Source organism: Lontra canadensis, unplaced genomic scaffold, assembly GCF_010015895.1.
Source record: "Lontra canadensis isolate GAN:19392208 unplaced genomic scaffold, GSC_riverotter_1.0 scaffold4, whole genome shotgun sequence".
Classification (NCBI taxonomy): Eukaryota; Metazoa; Chordata; class Mammalia; order Carnivora; family Mustelidae; genus Lontra; species Lontra canadensis.
The window spans coordinates 52865258-52882009 of NW_022630998.1; the positions used below are offsets into that span (position 1 = coordinate 52865258).

The 16752-nt window shown below is 39.5% G+C and overlaps 1 protein-coding gene across 2 annotated transcripts; it reads right to left on the bottom strand.

Annotated features, from left to right (window-relative positions):
* Nucleotides 1-177: 177 nt before the first annotated feature.
* Nucleotides 178-15822, bottom strand: SPINK6 (serine peptidase inhibitor Kazal type 6). Of its 2 annotated transcripts, XM_032844123.1 has the most exons (4): nucleotides 15712-15822; nucleotides 11902-11924; nucleotides 1639-1754; nucleotides 178-324 (listed from the first exon to the last, which is right to left on the bottom strand). In XM_032844123.1, exons 1-4 carry the CDS (start codon nucleotides 15767-15769, stop codon nucleotides 279-281), a joined length of 243 nt encoding a protein of 80 aa, XP_032700014.1. In that variant the 5' UTR covers nucleotides 15770-15822; the 3' UTR covers nucleotides 178-278. The 2 variants fall into 2 exon arrangements, with proteins under 2 accessions (XP_032700014.1, XP_032700023.1); XM_032844132.1 differs by lacking the exons at nucleotides 11902-11924; nucleotides 15712-15822 and adding an exon at nucleotides 4341-4423.
* Nucleotides 15823-16752: the final 930 nt, after the last annotated feature.

A 16752-nucleotide genomic window follows, 5' to 3' on the forward strand; every position in this document is an offset into this window, starting at 1 on the left:
TCCAAGTTTGTGCCAGGTCAATTGTTCCATAATGTATCCGTGATCTCAATGAAGATCTCAATCCATAATGTATTTTTGATCTCAAAGTAGAAACCCAAGCAATGCTTCTACAGAATTTACTTTAATGACAAGCAAATCCAGGGAAATTGATACATCCTGAATTACCCAAGAGCCAGGCAGAGTAGAAGGCACATCTTTATAAATTTAAGGGATCCATTAGAGAAAAATAGAAATGAGAAAGGAAGTGGCTGGAAGTCAGCACAAACATTGCACAAAATTCAGCATTTTCCTTGATGCTTTAGGTTGATCTTCCCACCACTTTTCCTATAAAAGAGAAAGACAAATGTATGCTCAGTGCAATATCATTAGTATTCATTACAAAGATTGGAAAAAGCTTTGACAGTGCAAGGTCCCTGCAATCCTTTGATTCTACAGGTATCCACGTTTAGGATTTGGCAGAGGTTAATTAAATGTACTCAGAGATGACATCTGGACAAATTATAGAAAACATGAATCTTAAACAAATTTCAGCGTTTTACCCAGGTTTGACCTCCTGGTTTCAATTGTTCATTCTCCGAGAGGAAATATGCATACAACCAGAAAAGGTTAAAGTGACAGAGATAATGGCTAAGGGACTCCAGTGTCACAGTCCTCATGAGAAGATGTAAGAGGCTGAACCAGATATTCAGCCATTTGGTACTTTATAGCAGGCCATGTGTTCAGTTCTCCTCAGCAATAAGTGTCCATTAAATCAAATCTCTGTTTACCCTTCTGCCTTTCTTCTGGGGAAGTTTGGTGTTAATCAGATATGTTACATAAGCAAGTAGGCCCATATTAATGTATTAATTTCATTCTATGTGCCTGGCCCTGTTATTATTAGTAGGGAGTTATATAATCCCTGTGTTTAGCCATTTTACAGCAAAGTTGAGTGAAATTAAGACATTCATGGAAGAAACTCTAATATCGGAAAATGAAGACAGTGGTGAGGAGTACGAGACTTTTTTCTGGCTTAAACAAGGGTTAAAATCCTTGGTTTTAGGGCAATCAATTAGACTAAAAGATTGCTTGATTGGATAAATTTTTATTAATTACAAACTGATCCCTTGGGAAGGTCACAGTTTAGTGTCTAAAATCTACAGCATCTGTTCTGTTCCTGACAGACGTGTAAAGACTACATATGGTCTTTGATGGAATCTTCCTAGGATCCTAGGTAAAGTTTGACTAGACTGCATTCTAAAGGATGATCTTTTCCTCTATTCTTTGATAAAGGGCTTTTTTTCAATGGCTCATTTTCATCAAAATAGAAGAGGAATGAGTGGGGAGAGCCTGGGTGGCTCAGATTGTTGAACATCTGCCTTTTCAGCTCAGGTCTCCTGAGAAGTTCCTGAGATGAGTCAGGCTCCCAGCTCAGCAGGGAGTCTGCTTCTCCTCCCTTTGCCTCTCCCCCTGCTTGTGATCTCTCTCTCTCTCAAATGAATAAATAAAATCTTAAAAAAAAAAAAAGGAATGAATAGAAATTGGTACCTTAGTAACATGTAATTTGGTATAAAAGAAAATGTCTGGAAATAATACTCTTAGTGATGATAAATTTTCTCCCAGCTTTTTCATGTTTCTGATTTTGATGAGTATGATACTTACACCATCGCCTTACAAAAGGCACATTTATTGCCGTACGTCTGGCCGTCAGAGCCACAGTGGGGGTTAGATTCCCGAGTGCAGTAGACCTTGGGATCCTGGAACTCACCACAGTCAATCTACCAACATAAGCATGGCGACATCAACATTAGTGCATCCTAGTCTGTGTGGACTGTCCCTCAGAACAGAAGCTTCAGGCAGCAAGCTTAAACACACACATGTGCGCGCTTTGGATGTAAAGCTTCCTGAAATAGAAACATAGCTTTCTTTATTTGCTTAACTAGAACTTATTAAATGTAAATGAGACTTTTTCTTTGAGACACAGGAAACCCATTTCTGTAGTTATGGCATTTGGGAGTAAGTTAATGATGGAAGGCAGATGCTTACTCCTTATATAAGGAGTGAGGCAAGTGCTATAGGTATGATTTTTTGTTCCAACACCTAATTATTCGGAAAATAGTTTTTCGACTTTAAATGCTGCTTGCTTTTTCTTTTCTTCCTTCCCTCCTCCCTCTCTCTCTCCCTCCCTCTCTCCCTCTCTTTCTTCCTCCCCTTCTCTCTCTCTTCTTAATTTAACTCTAACAGCACTTCTTCTGCATTGCTATAAAGATGCAGAAGATTCTTGCAAGGAGTTCCCATATGTTATCTGATGGCTTGTTAGTTTTCCCTGTTGGCTGCGACATCTATTTACTATCTCTTGAAAACAAAGGTCTAATGTTTTTATTATTAACTTACTCTGTCTCAGGGTCTATTTGTATAAAAATATAGTAATGGCTGCCTAAGCTGCTCTATTTAGAAGGATCCTGGGGCGCCTGGGTGGCTCAGTGGGTTAAAGCCTCTGCCTTCGGCTCGGGTCATGATCCCAGGGTCCTGGGATTGAGCCCTGCATTGGGCTCTCTGCTCAGCAGGGAGCCTGCTTCCTCCTCTCTCTGCCTGCCTCTCTGCCTATTGTGATCTCTGTTTGTCAAATAAATAAATAAAAATCTTAAAAAAAAAAAAAGAAGAAGAAGGATCCTGAGGGTGCATCCAGCCTTGGTGAGCACACATGCTATGACTAATTAGTAATTATCATCACAGATCCTGTAGAAGGGAAGGTAGCACCTATGCACTAATATGTCTCCTTAGTTTTAGTGGTCTCTCGGGAGTTGCCTGGAGTTTTAAGATTCTTTTCAATTCAGTGTCAGCTGAGTAAATATTTGGTGTGCAAATGACATTTGAGGCATTTTATTCCAGAGTACAGGCAATATGTGATAGGTAAACCTGAACTCCTCCAGATGTCATCTGTGTGGGATAAAGTAACATTTAAACATGAGCACAGAGACCACACTTCACTCCATCCCAGTTCCTTTAAAACAACACTGGCTCATGTTTATGTACTGATTCACAATATTGAAACTACTCTTATATGGATTAGCTGAGTGGAGACTCACAATAACCCTGAGACATACAGTGAACGATGTTATATTTACTAGTTTATAGATGTGAATAGTGATCCTCGGGAAATTTATGTGGCTCATCAATGCCGCAAGAGCAGACCACTGAAACCAGTGCTTGAACATATTCCTCCTCATTGCTGGTCTAGAATATCCCACAATCTGCAATGGCTGATTTCCAACACATCCTCATTGAGAGAAATAAAGATCAACGGTCACCATGCACTCTGGACCACACTTACAGTCACGACATGTAGACTTCATTAAAATACGTTATTAGAGACATGCATGGGCATACATGAGATGAATCATTTATTCAAGATATTAGTAAAGGATTATATATTGACAAAGTCCTCTGACAGTTTGCATGGAGAAAGCCTCAGCAAAAGAATCACACAGCCGAGTTTAAAAATATTATCACATATATCAGGTTTAAGGCACCTGAGACTATTAAATACAGATTCTTGTTGAAATTTGGCACTTGTACTGTCGAGGTTGGGCGGTGTGGTACTTACCAGAGATCTTAGGGCCTGGCTGCGAGAAGACAGGCGTCTCATAGTTCCAGCTAAAGTTCTACTTTTCCCCACAGTTCTTCAAGATATCTCCTATCTCCCAGACAGTACTCTTGCCTTTAGGTCTCCAAACAGAAAAAAGGCTGGAAAATCTTTGGGGTCTTTTAAACCACAGGATAATTTTCTCAAAAGCTAATGTATTTTACACTTAAGTCATGGATGTACACATTTGCAGCTTTGTGCTTGAGTCAAGAAAGGATTGTAAACTCCAGAATCATCACTGATACTTTCATGTATTCCACAAAGAGTCACTGGGTAACTACTATTTGGAGGACACAGTGCAGGGTGCTGGTGATACAGAGAGAAATCAGTTATAAACACTGTCTCAATAAGCTCACTATCTCATCTGCATTAGGGAAGCAGAGAAGATGCAAGTAACTGGGGTGCCTGGGTGGCTCAGTCGGTTAAGCCGTCTGCCTTCAGCTCAAGTCATGATCCCAGGGTCCTGGGATCGAGTCCTGCATCGGGCTCCCTGGTCAGCGGGGAGCCTGTTTCTCCCTCTGCCTGCTGCTCCTCCTGCATGTGCCCTCTTGCTCTCTTTCTCTCTGACAAATGAATAAATAAAATCTTCAAAAAAGAAGATGCAGATAGCCATAGCCCAATGTGTAATTGAGGCCACAGCAGGCCAGGCACAGGCAGTGTGGAAGCAGAGGACAGGGTATCTTGGTCAGTGAGGAAAAGAAAAAACAAAGTCTCTTACATGAGAGAGACACCTCCTTAAGACACCTTTCCCTGGCAGCTGGCCCTCTGATCTTGCCATCCAGACTCTTTTGCCCTTGAGAAAGCAGATATGAAAGAGGGAGTTGGGGATGGTTCACTGTTGAGAGTGTTTAGATGCCCCTTCCCTCCTCAAGCCCACTTGTCCCTTCCTCTGCTCCCCTGGGAATGACTAGGCAGAATATAAGATTTCAACAATGAAAACCCAAACAGTCAAATGGCCTAGGAACAGACTCCTTCATAACAGAGACATACTTTGCATTCTCCCATTGTCCGGGCCTCCAGGGATCCCTGAAGGGAGCTGAGGAATCCTGTTAGGGAATTTGTTCCGCCACACACCATTAACTAGCTGTGTCATCTTAGACAAAGTAATCAAAGCCTCAATTTGCTCACTAGATACTTGGAAAAAAATAACACTTTCCACGCTTCATTCCGAGCATTGTTACAAAGATCAAAGGTGGTCATAGAAAAATTGCAGAAAGTCAGGGTAGAATATTTGAACAATCCCGGGCAAGGAGTGTAGAAAATAAGCTTCTGATTATAGGGCCTGCTTGAACTGTACCATCGGACAAGATGGTCTCTGCAGACCCTTCCACCTTGGATGGTTTAAGTTTGAGCAGTGACCTCTCTCAATAAAGTGTTTTAAATAAACCTAAGTCGTTAGTTCTTCCATTGGGTGGGAGAAACAACTTATGCCCAAATGCTTCCTCTTTTATATCTTGAGGACCCTCTTCACTCAGTGTGTGTAAAATTTTAGCATGGTGACCAAGGACAGAAAAGGACTACTCTCTGAGGGCTCTGGAGGACAGGGAAGGTGAAGGATGCTTTTGCAGGGACAGCCAGAAATCCCTTCTGTGAGGCAAAGAGCAAGGCACGGGCCTAGCAGGGCTAGGACTAGAAAGAGGCCAGGGCTCTCACAACTGGAGGAGAAGTGGGCTAAGATTTCTGAATGTCTTGCCTTTCTTAGGCCTAAATTTCCTCTCCCCTTTTATGTTTTTATTTTAGACTTCTAGACATGGCATCCAAACTAATGGCTTCTCGGTAGAGGTCAAAGCAGATCTAGACTAAGGGGATGGTGGGATTGTGTTTTCCTCCTTGAAATTTTCCCCTGTGAGGGCTTTAGGACACCAAGGAGAGCTGAAATTCTCCCCTCCTCCAATCGTTTAGAATCCCCTACTGCTCTGTCATGTTGGGGACTGTCCTGTAGATGGAATTAGACAGACCTGACTCTGAATTTTGCTTCTTTCACTGATTAGCTCATTACCTTGTGCAAAAACTTGACTGCTGCAAGATTAACTTTCTTCATCTTTAACGGGGCTAGCCATGCCTATCTCGTGAGGTTATCATAGTGATAAATCCTTTGCAAACACTTTGTAAATCCCAAGTATGGGCAAGATTGCTACTATGAATAGTAACAATGGAAATTATATCATAAACTACAATTTTTGGAGCCCGTTATTTATTATCCTATTTTAGTGAATTTTTTTGATGTTTTTACAATTGTTGTTGGTTCTAACAAGCACCTCCATTTATTTCCTGAGTTCAGCTTCTGAAGACCATGTCTAGGCACTTGGGTGCCAGTGTTTGGTATCAGCCTGACCTCTTGTGGTTCTTCAAAGAACTGTGCCTTCTGAAATATTCTGGAATAGGAGGACACTTAGTACCCAAATCAGTGGGTTTTTTGGTTTTTTTTTTTTTTTTTTTTTTTGCTAACAGGGACTGCCAAATTATTTAACTTGTCTGGAAAATGAGCTTGTACAGTAACTCAATCAACTAAAGAGTCAGGATCATTGATATTTTAGTCTAGCACTTTAGTTCTACAAATAAAGCCAATGAAAATTTGCAAACACATGCACAATCATACAAAAATACCCTAGAGTGTAGTACTTCACCTATTCTCCCCTTTACTAAAAATGCTAGTTTAGGTGCCCCTAAACTGTTTTTATTATAGTACTTCTTTGCTTAAGAAGTGAGGATAGTAAACACTAACATGTATTTATTTACTCAGAAATTCATGCCGCTCAATATGCATTCACATGCCCTGCACAATGGCTTTCTGTTGCTGATCAGAAATAGCATGGAGGGGCACCTGGGTGATTCAGTGGGTTACCTGTCAAACTTGATTTCAGCTCAGGTCGCGATCTCAGGGTTTTGAGATGGAGCCCCACACTGGGCACCGTGGTAGGCGTGGAGCCTGCTTAAGATTCATTCTCCCTCATAGAGGGTACATACCTCAATATCATCAAACCCATCTATGAAAAACCCACAGCGAATATCATTCTCAATGGGGAAAAACTGAGCTTTTATCCCTAAGGTCAGGAACACGGCAGGGATGTCCACTGTCACCACTGCTGTTCAACATAGTACTAGAAGTCCTAGCCTCAGCAATCAGACAACAAAAAGAAATAAAAGGCATCTGAATTGGCAAAGAAGTAAAACTCTCACTCTTTGCAGATGATATGATACTTTATGTGGAAAACCCAAAAGACTCCACTCCAAATCTGCTAGAAGTCATACATAGAATTCACAGAATTCAGTAAAGTGTCAGGATATAAAAATCAATGCACAGGGGCACCTGGGTGGCTCAGTAGGTTAAAGCCTCTGCCTTCGGCTCGGGTCTTGGTCCCAGGGTCCTGGGATCCAGCCCCGCGTCGGGCTCTCTGCTCCACAGGGAGCCTGCTTCCTCCCCTCTCTCTCTCTGCCTGCCTCTCTGCCTATTTGTGATTTCTCTCTCTCTGTCGAATAAATAAAATCTTTAAAAAAAAATCAATGCACAGAAATCAGTTGCATTTCTATACATCAACAGCAATATAGAAGAAAAAGAAATTAAGGAGTCAATCCCATTTACAATTGCACCCAAAACCATAAGATACCTAGGAATAAACCTAACCATAGAGGCAAAGAATCTGTACTCAGAAAACCATAAAGTACTCATGAAAGAAATTGAAGAAGACACTAAGAAATCGAAAAACATTCCATGCTCATGGATTGGAAGAACAAATATTGTGAAAATGTCTATGCTACCTAAAGCAATCTACATATTTAATGCAATCCCTATCAAAATACCATGAATTTTTTCCCAAAGAAATGGAACAAATAATCCTAAAATTTATATGGAACCAGAAAAGACCTCAAATAGCCAGAGGAATGTTGAAAAAGAAAACCAAAATTGGTGGCATCACAACTCCAGACTTCAATCTCTATTACAAAGCTGTGATCATCAAGACAGTATGGTACTGGCACACACACACAAAAAGACACGTAGATCAATGGAACAGAACAGAGAGCACAGAAATAGATCCTCAACTGTATGGTCAACTAATCTTCGACAAAGCAGGAAAGAATGTCCAATGGAAAAAAGACAGTCTCTTCAACAAATGATGTTGGGAAAAGTGGGCAGCCACATGCAGAAGAATGAAACTGGACCATTTCCTTACACCACACACAAAAATAGACTCAAAATGGATGAAGAGCCTCAATGTGAGACAAGAGTCCATCAAAATCCTTGAGGAGAACACAGGCAGCAACCTCTTCCATCTCAGCTGCTGCAACTTCTTCCTAGAAACATCGCCAAGGGCAAGGGTAGCAAGGGCAAAAATGAACTATTGGGACTTCAGCAAGATTAAAAGCCTTTGTGCAACAAAGGAAACAGTCAACAAGACCAAAAGACAACCCAAAGAATGGGAGAAGATATATGCAAATGTCTTATCAGATAAAGGGCTAGTATCCAAAATCTATAAAGAACTTATCAAACTCAATACCCAATGAACAAAGACCCTAATCATGAAAGGGGCAGAAGACATAAACAGTCATTCCAGCAAAGAAGACATCCAGATAGCCAACAAACACATGAAAAGTGCTCAACATCATTCAGCATCTGGGAAATACAAATCAAAACCACAATGAGATACCACCTCACACCAGTCAAAATGGCTAAAATTACAAGTCAGGAAACGACAGATGCTGGAAAGGGTGCTGAGAAAGGAGAACCCTCCTACATTGTTGGTGGGAATGCAAGCTGGTGCAGCCACTCTGGAAAACAGCATGGAGGTTCCTCAAAAAGTTGGAAATAGAACTACCCTACGACCCAGCAATCGCACTACTGGGTATTTACACTAAAGATACAAACGTAGTGATCCAAAGGAGCACGCGCACCCGAATGTTTACAGCAGCAATGTCCACAATAGCCAAACTATGGAAAGAACCTAGATGTCCATCAACAGATGAATGGATAAAGAAGATGTGGTATATATACCATATATATAGAATATATATAGAGAGATAGATAGATATACACACAGCCACCAAAGAAATAAAATCTTGCCGTTTGCAACAACGTGGTTGGAACTAGAGGGTATTATGCTGAGCGAAGTAAGTCAATCAGAGAAAGACAATTATCATATGATCTCTCTGATAAGAGAAATTTAAGAGACAGGGCGGGGGGGTTCTGGGGGGGGTAGGGAAGGGAAAAATGAAACAAGATGGGATCCAGAGGGAGATAAACCATAAGGGACTCTTAATCTCACAAAACAAACTGAGGATTGCTGTGGGGTGGGAGAGTAGGGATAGGGTGATCGGGTTATGGACATTGGGGAGGGTATGTGCTATGGTGAGTGTTGTGAAATGTGTAAGCCTGATGACTCACAGACCTGTACCCCTGGGTCAAATAATACATTATATGTTAATAAAATAATGAAAAAAAAAGAAAAAGATTCACTGTCCTTCTGCCCACACCCCCCCAATATTTTTAAAAAAAGAAAAGAAGACGCATGGAGCCACATATGGTCACTCAACACGGAGTCAAGCGTCCTGAGGTGGTGACTACATAGTTTTACTGCTGTAAAGCTTGAGTGAGGTAGGTCCTCTTTCTGAAGCTTGAGTTTTCCTACTTGTAGTTAAAGTGTAGATGTTGGTTAACATGGCCAAGTTGTATTTAGTTAACCTGTCAGTATCTTGATTATAAGTTAACACAAGTTAATTAGGAAAAATGAAGAGCCCCAAACACGTTTTAGCCATGGAGCATTATTTTACTAACTATACTATAATCTACATGCCTTTATCTTAAAATATTAATAAAAATAAACTTAGATATCTTAAAATTATTGTAAAAGAAAACCACTGACAATTATTCATTTTTGAGCAGTTTGTCATATTAATTCCAAACTGGAATATTAGTTTAAACAGCTCCTTAAGGGTATGGTTTCCAAATACCCAGCCTGATAGGGAAATAAGAAAAAGAAAGACAAAGTAGTGAGTATTCTGACCAAAAAACTATCCTTGTTTGGAGATGATGTCTTTCAAGCATTTTGGTATTATACTATAATTTCTTTAATAAAGAGTGATGATGGTAAATAATAGTTTCCTTTTTAATTATTGTTATTATATCTTAATTTTTATGTTACTTAATGTTCCAACTTGGCAAATTTGAGAGTTGGCAGCTTATTAGTCACTTACATTTACAGGGAAAATTTTACAGGACTATGAATCCCTAAAGTCCAGGAACATGCTTTTTATTTAGTTTGAACCCTCTTTTTGAAAGAATGTGAAGCTTTTACAAATCAATAATTTAAACTGCTCACTCTAGTTTCCCCTCAGCTGTTCCATCATGGAGAGACTTCCTGGCACGAGAGTATTGACTTTGGTGTTAGAGAAAACTCTCTCTCTTTTGTACTGGCTGGATCAGACTTGAGCAGGCATGTTTCCAAGGATAGTTGCAACTTCTGCCTCTTGTTGGGACTACCATCAGCCTTCCAGACACACAGAAGAGAAACATAGGCTTTGTGCCATCTGAAAGATGGGAGGCATCCTCCTGGCCCTTGATATTTGAGTGCAAAAGAGACAGCAGTCTTGGCCAGGAAGGCTTGGTTCATAAGAATCTAGATACCTAAAGCCAGAAAGGGGCTCTGGAGATCCTTGAATCCATATTTTCATTTTAGAAATGTGGAAACAGAGGCAAGGAGAAAGGAAGAGACACCCATCGGAACACACAGCCAGCAAAGATTCAAACAAGGACTCATCTGTACTATCTCCTGGGTGTTGGAGCATTCCAAAGTCAGTGCTTCCCAGCATCAGAGAATTACCTAGAATGTAGATTCAAAACTCCCCAGCTGCGTGATTATTACTCAGTAAGCCTGGCATGGTGCCTGGGGCTCTGCATATTGAGGAAGCAGCCCACAGGATCCTCAGGCAAGCAGACTCTACGACTTGGGTCCATCTAGAGGAGCAGAACCAGTAAATAGCAGATAGTCAATGAACCCTAGGAAACACTAAAAGTCCAATCTGAAATCCCAAGCTGAAGGAAGAAAAGGAACTTGTGTGTTAATGAGAAAACTGGGGTTAAATTCCATTTGTTTTAAATCTCTGTGTAATGGCCTTATCATATTTTACTACTTAGTGGAATATGGAATATTTGTTTGGATTTTATGCCCTTTCTCTGTTTGTTTTGATATATAACATAGACTAGGCTACCATATACATTTAAACATAAGAATAAATCAATTTTAATATGTATAATTACATATAGCAATACAAACACGTGTGTATGTACTAGGACACAAGTGCACGTGTGTGCCCACGTGTGCACATGCACACAAAACACTGATAGTTAATTCTAAGGTATCATTCATTGGGAGATGCATTTCAATTTCCAAGATGTTAAAATTTGAAAAAAAAAAGTCTTATGCAAGTAGTCTGTATACTATGGCTGGAAAATATTTTTCAGCTCCTTTGCCACCTCCAATTAGTTGGCGGTAGTGTCTGGGAAATTTTGATGCCAAGAGTTCCTTAGCACAATGAGGTTAACCAAGAACCAAGGCCAAAGTCAAGTGAACACGTTCGGTATAGACACAGGGGCAAGACTGGCAGAACAAACCCCACTTATTTGTGTTGTCTTTTAGTAGAATGAGAAAACTGGAGAAAAGGTAGTGGATTAACTTGGAAAAAAAGAATCAGCTAAATAAAGAAGATAACTTGTGCTTTTTCCAATTTTCAAGCCCAAGTGTATTTAAGCTTGAGTGAACCTGTTTGTATATACTCAGCCCAAGACACTGAACAGGCTTGCTCTCTAAGCAAGAAGTAAGAGCCTCTGGCTTACTATCTCCTGTAGAAGCTGCTCATGATTGATCACTAAGTCATCCTCCTATAGTTACCAAATGCTCCTACATAGTTTATATAACTTAAATCTAATTCTGTGAGGTGAATAATATTATTCCTTTTCTATAGTTGTGGAAATGAAGGCTCAGAAAAGCTTAGTAACTCCCCCAAGATCACACAGTGAAATCAGTGACCCAGCATTAGCACTATCATAGATTTGCCTGATTTTTGTTTATACTCATTTCACTTTAACAAAATCTGAGAATGGGCATTTAGGCTCTTTAAAACTGAAAACAGTATATTCAAGTAGATATTGTAGTTAAGAAAATGAATTATTTCTGATTTCTGCATTTGGGCCCCTTGTTCATTGTTTTTGCTCTTTCACCCATAGACAAACTTCTGTGCCAAATGCCACCCGGGTCTGAAGAATAGATAAAAAAATATACACTGACCTGTACTCCTTGACTGGAGACACCTGAAAAAAAAAAAGGCACAAAATCTAAACAATGTAGTCTTTGAATGTGCAAAAAGCAGGATTTGCAAAATTACGACATCTGCTCCCCCACCCCGCCCCAATCTGGGAATGATACCTTTTCTCGGTTCTTGGTTGCCTGAACAAGTAAGTCATGGCGTGGTAGTTTTATTGATTACACCTGTTCACTTCTCAGGGCGCAGCAGAAACTTCTGAAGTGATATAAGGACATGGGCCATGATGGGTAATATTTCTTGGCAGTTTGGGGAGAAGTTAGAGGAGATAGTTTAAGGATCTGGAGATTCATGTGATAGTCCTGGCTGAGTCACGAATTTACTATGAGAATGACCAGGTCATCTCTAGCTTTGCAATAGAGAAGTTGGGTCAGAAACTTTCCTCTCACTTTGGTGTTCAGGATTCAGCACATGCAGACCCTCCCCAAAGCCTTTGTCCCAGCCAGCTGGGGAAGACACTACATTTGTTGTTTGTTCTTTGAGCCCCAAAGTGCTCTTCTGCCCTTTATACTCAACCAGCTTTAAAGACTTGGCCCAAATTCTGACTCATAAGGACAAACTCTTTCTCTTTTTTGTGACTTATTTCTCCTGCTACATCTTTCTAAATTGCTGAAAGAGAAAAAAGTCCATAAATAGAGTCTTGGTTCTTTCCCTCCATCTTTAGGATTATGTATGTGATATTAAGTTGTGATTAATTAGCTCAGTGGTTTAAAATACTGATAATAAAAGTCTCGGGTTGAATTCTGGTATGAGCTGTTGAATCTTATCTGGCCATGACTGCGGAACACCTAGTGCCAACAGCACTTCTCACGTGTAAGCCCAAGGGTGCTTTGATGACAGAATTGCATGGGTGTCATCTTTCTCTCGTGCTGGCCCGCACTTGCGGGAGAACACCTGGAAATACCTCAACTGCACTCTCTATTCAAGGGGAAAGAAGAGACAAGGCTTTTGAATTTAAAAGGAAGTTAATGAACATCTGCTGTAGTGATTCCCAAACTTACTGCAGCCATCTGGGTTATTACATGGGAGCTACATGTGTGGTGATCACAGCAGAACGTATACATTTGGTGAATCACTATGTTGTACGCCTGAAACTAATGTAACACTCCAGGTCAACTATAGTTCAACAAAAAAAGAGGATTTCTCCACTAAAAAAAAAAAAAAAAATCACAATTTCAACAACAACAAAAAAATACAGATTCTTTGGACAATCACTCAAAAATTTCATTCTGTAAGATCAAATAGGACCTGGGGTGCCTGGGTGGCTGTTTGTTAAGCATCCCACTCTTAGTTTCAGCTCAGGTCATGATCTCAGGGTGATGAGGTTGAGCCCCGCCTAGGGCTCCACACTCAGTGGGGAGTTTCCTTGAGATTCTCTCCCTCTACCCACCCCTCCCACCCACCTGCTTTGCCTCATGCTCTCACGTACACACTCTCGAAATAAATAAATAAATAAATAAATAAATAAATAAATAAAATCATTTTTAAAAAAGAAAAGTTCAAACAGGGCCTGGAAGCCTCTATTTCTATAACCAGATCAAGTGATTTTTATGAAAATACGTCATTACAACTTTTAGTCATTTCTCCACTTTATAAATCTTTGATCGGAAGAGGAGGGATTTTGCCCAAAGTCCCATAGGTAAGAAATGTCAGGGCAGAAGCAGAATTAATATCTACAAAGTCCGAGTACAATTTAGTATTCTTATCATTAAACTTTAATAATGGCAATATTATAGATGCTTGTTGAGCTCGTACTATGTCCCACCCACTATGTTAAGTACTTTGCAGGCAATTTCTCATTTAAACTTCCCCATATAGGGCTAGTCCTTTTATACCTCCATTTTTTTTAAAGATTTTATTTATTTATTTATTTGACAGAGAGAGATCACAAGTAGCCAGAGAGGCAGGCAGAGAGAGAGGGAGGAAGCAGGCTCCCTGCTGAGCAGAGAGCCCGATGTGGGGCTCAATCCCAGGACCCTGGGATCATGACCTGAGCCGAAGGCAGAGGCTTTAACCCACTGAGCCACTCAGGCACCCCTTATACCTCCATTTTACAGACATGGAAAATGAAAGGCAAAAAGGTTAACTCACAGTTATAAAATGGAAATGGCAGAACTTAAATTCTTTTCTCTTTGTCTCAACATTAAGGCTCTTGGGCACCGTGCCTTCCCCAATACAGATATGTCTGTGAAGGATCCTGTTTTGTATTAATATTTGGTATTGGTCAAGGAGATTTCATTAGAATATCTATTAGCTTTTGTAAAGAGAATCAGTAAGAGGATATCAGCTAATTTCTAAAACTATATTTGCAAGTAAAATGTAATGTTTTTATTTTATTTATTTGTTTATTTGAGAGACAGAGAGAGAGAGAGTGCACACAAGTACATGAGTGGGGTTGCGTGGGGGTGGGAAGGACAGAGGGAGAGGGTGAGAGAGAATCTAAGCATGTAGAGCTTGATCTCATGGCGGTGAGATCATAACCTGAGCTGAAATCAAGAGTTGGACACTTAACTGACTAGGCCACCCAGGGGCACCTTAATGGTATTTTATTTTAATGTTAGTTATAGATCTATTTTTTATGGTACCTCAGCAGCTGACTGAACCACTCATTCAAGTTACTTGATTTTAGCAGTCAAACTTATTCTACAATATCACTGAAAACCTTTCTCCAATTTAAAAAAAGATATTTCCAATTGTATTTGTTATGTAAAAAGGACTAGTCCCCAACAAACAATGACTTCTGCATCTGCTCAGTTTCAATGGAAAATTCTTGTTTTTACATGTTCAGCCATTTAAAATCTCTGACAGCTGCAAAATTCAACTACTTTGGTCACAAGTGCTGTATCTTGACATGGAAGTTCCCAGGACACAATCTCATTTCTGGCATTCTACAAATGAGAGATCTTGAAATGCTGCGCTGTTTCTCCAGGTGACACAGGTCATTAGTGGAAGAGGTGGGCCTAGGTGCTAGGTCTAGAGTCTCTAGCCTGGGCTTTGTCCACTGCAACAGCAAAGAGTCAGATAACAAAGGAAAGAAATAGGTACAGTGTACCTGTTCATTCAAATGACGCTGTGATGAAAAATATCAGATTAAACTGTAATTATCCTTTTAAACAACGTGAATTGATAGAATATATGACTCTGCTCACTAAAGTGGCCAAAGATATTCCCCTGCTTGAAGAATTCACCACCAGCATATATGTTTCAGCATTTTAAGATTCCATAGCTTTCCTGAAGCATTTGCTGAGTTGCCTTTTTCCTCCTGGTTTCAGTTTCAGTTATTTGAATCCCAAGTATAAGAATAATGAGGACAGGAAATCTTTCTTTTGTCTTGGAAGCCAAACTACTAGTTAAAACAATCACTCATCCTCCAGCCTTGTTCTGTGAAACAAGCATCTATGATGTTCAGAAGTGTGGATTCAAATTCCAAATTCTACTTTCTGGTTGCAAGTCCTTTGGCAATTTTCTTAAATTTTTTGTGCCACAGTTTTTTTTAATATGTAGAGTATAAATATGAAGACCTTGCCGAGTGTATTGGAGATGATGCAGAAGAGCCCTCAGTACATGTCTAGAATACAGTATATGCTCAACAAAAAATTATTTTTATCATTACCATCACCATTCTCATCATCACAATCATTATCACCATTACAGTGACCTCAGAATTGTTCTTTAATATCAAAATTGTTAGGATTTCAAAATACGGTAGATAAATACCCTTATTTCCAATTCGGTATGAATACTGGATTATAATTTTAAAGAAAAAAAGAACTCACCTGAGAAAATGCTGAAAAGAGCCAGAGAGAGGAGCAGAAAGACACTCAATATTTTCATGGTGCCAGTTAGTTCACTCAGATCAAGGCTCCTTCGTCCAGTTCAGGTTCTGTGTCAAGACACTTCCCAGGATACTAAAATACATACTAGGAGATATATATAGACATGATCAAGGGACCTGGGATCTCCACCTTCTTTATAAATCACATTCTAAAGCCATATGCAAATCTATACAATTTAGGTATTTATTGGGACCTCTTACCAACTTAAAGAGATGGTTCGTGCTTTCCATAATTCCTAAAAATTAGAACAATTATGTGAGTCGGACTTTAGATCTTATTAACTGAGGATGACATTTTCTACCTGTAGTCTAAGTTTTCCTAACAACCAATATATCCTCCCTACTCTTCCCTCTAAGGTTTTGCTACATTAAAGGGGGATGATTCACTGGTGGAGCCCGCTTGATGCCTAGGTCCCTTTCAGACAGGTCCTGCATGTCTGTGGTCCAGATGAGTAACCACAGGGGAATGGAATCTAGGGTGTAACTTGGATTTTCAAAGTCCACGTCATCCAAGGTGTACCCCAAAGAAATAGGTATTCTACATTGTCATCAGAACTGCATTAGCAAAAGCATTTTCTGGGGAGGAATCAGCCTGCTAATTTTAAAAATTATTACTGTAGTTAAATGCTAGTGATTTTCAATTCTTTTAAAAAAATTTTTTCTTTATTTTGTTCAGTTGGCCAACATATAGTATATCATACGTAACTTTCAATTCTGAAGTCAAAAATGAAGAAAGGAGTCAATGTATTTTTTATTTGTAAAAAAATTATTCTTATCCATTCATTAATCAATGATATTGTATGGAAGTACTGAATCACTACATTGTATACCTAAAACTAATATTACATTGTATGTTAGCTAACTGGAATTTAAATAAAAAGTTAAAAAATTATTTTTAAAAGTGACTGAATCAAAGAATATTTAAAATAAGGAATATTAACTATTTTCCCTTTCTCTGTAAAGTAAAAAAGTAGTCATAATA

Bases quoted from the DNA above. Each gene is read 5' to 3' on its own strand.
- SPINK6 (XM_032844123.1), bottom strand. From the start codon at position 15,769: ATGAAAATATTGAGTGTCTTTCTGCTCCTCTCTCTGGCTCTTTTCAGC. The intron at 1,755-11,901 runs GTCAGTGTATAT...TTATGTTGGTAG, and splicing joins TCTCCAGTCAAGGAGTACAG to ATTGACTGTGGTGAGTTCCA. The intron at 325-1,638 runs GTAAGTATCATA...TCTCTTTTATAG, and splicing joins GCCTTTTGTAAGGCGATGGT to GAAAAGTGGTGGGAAGATCA.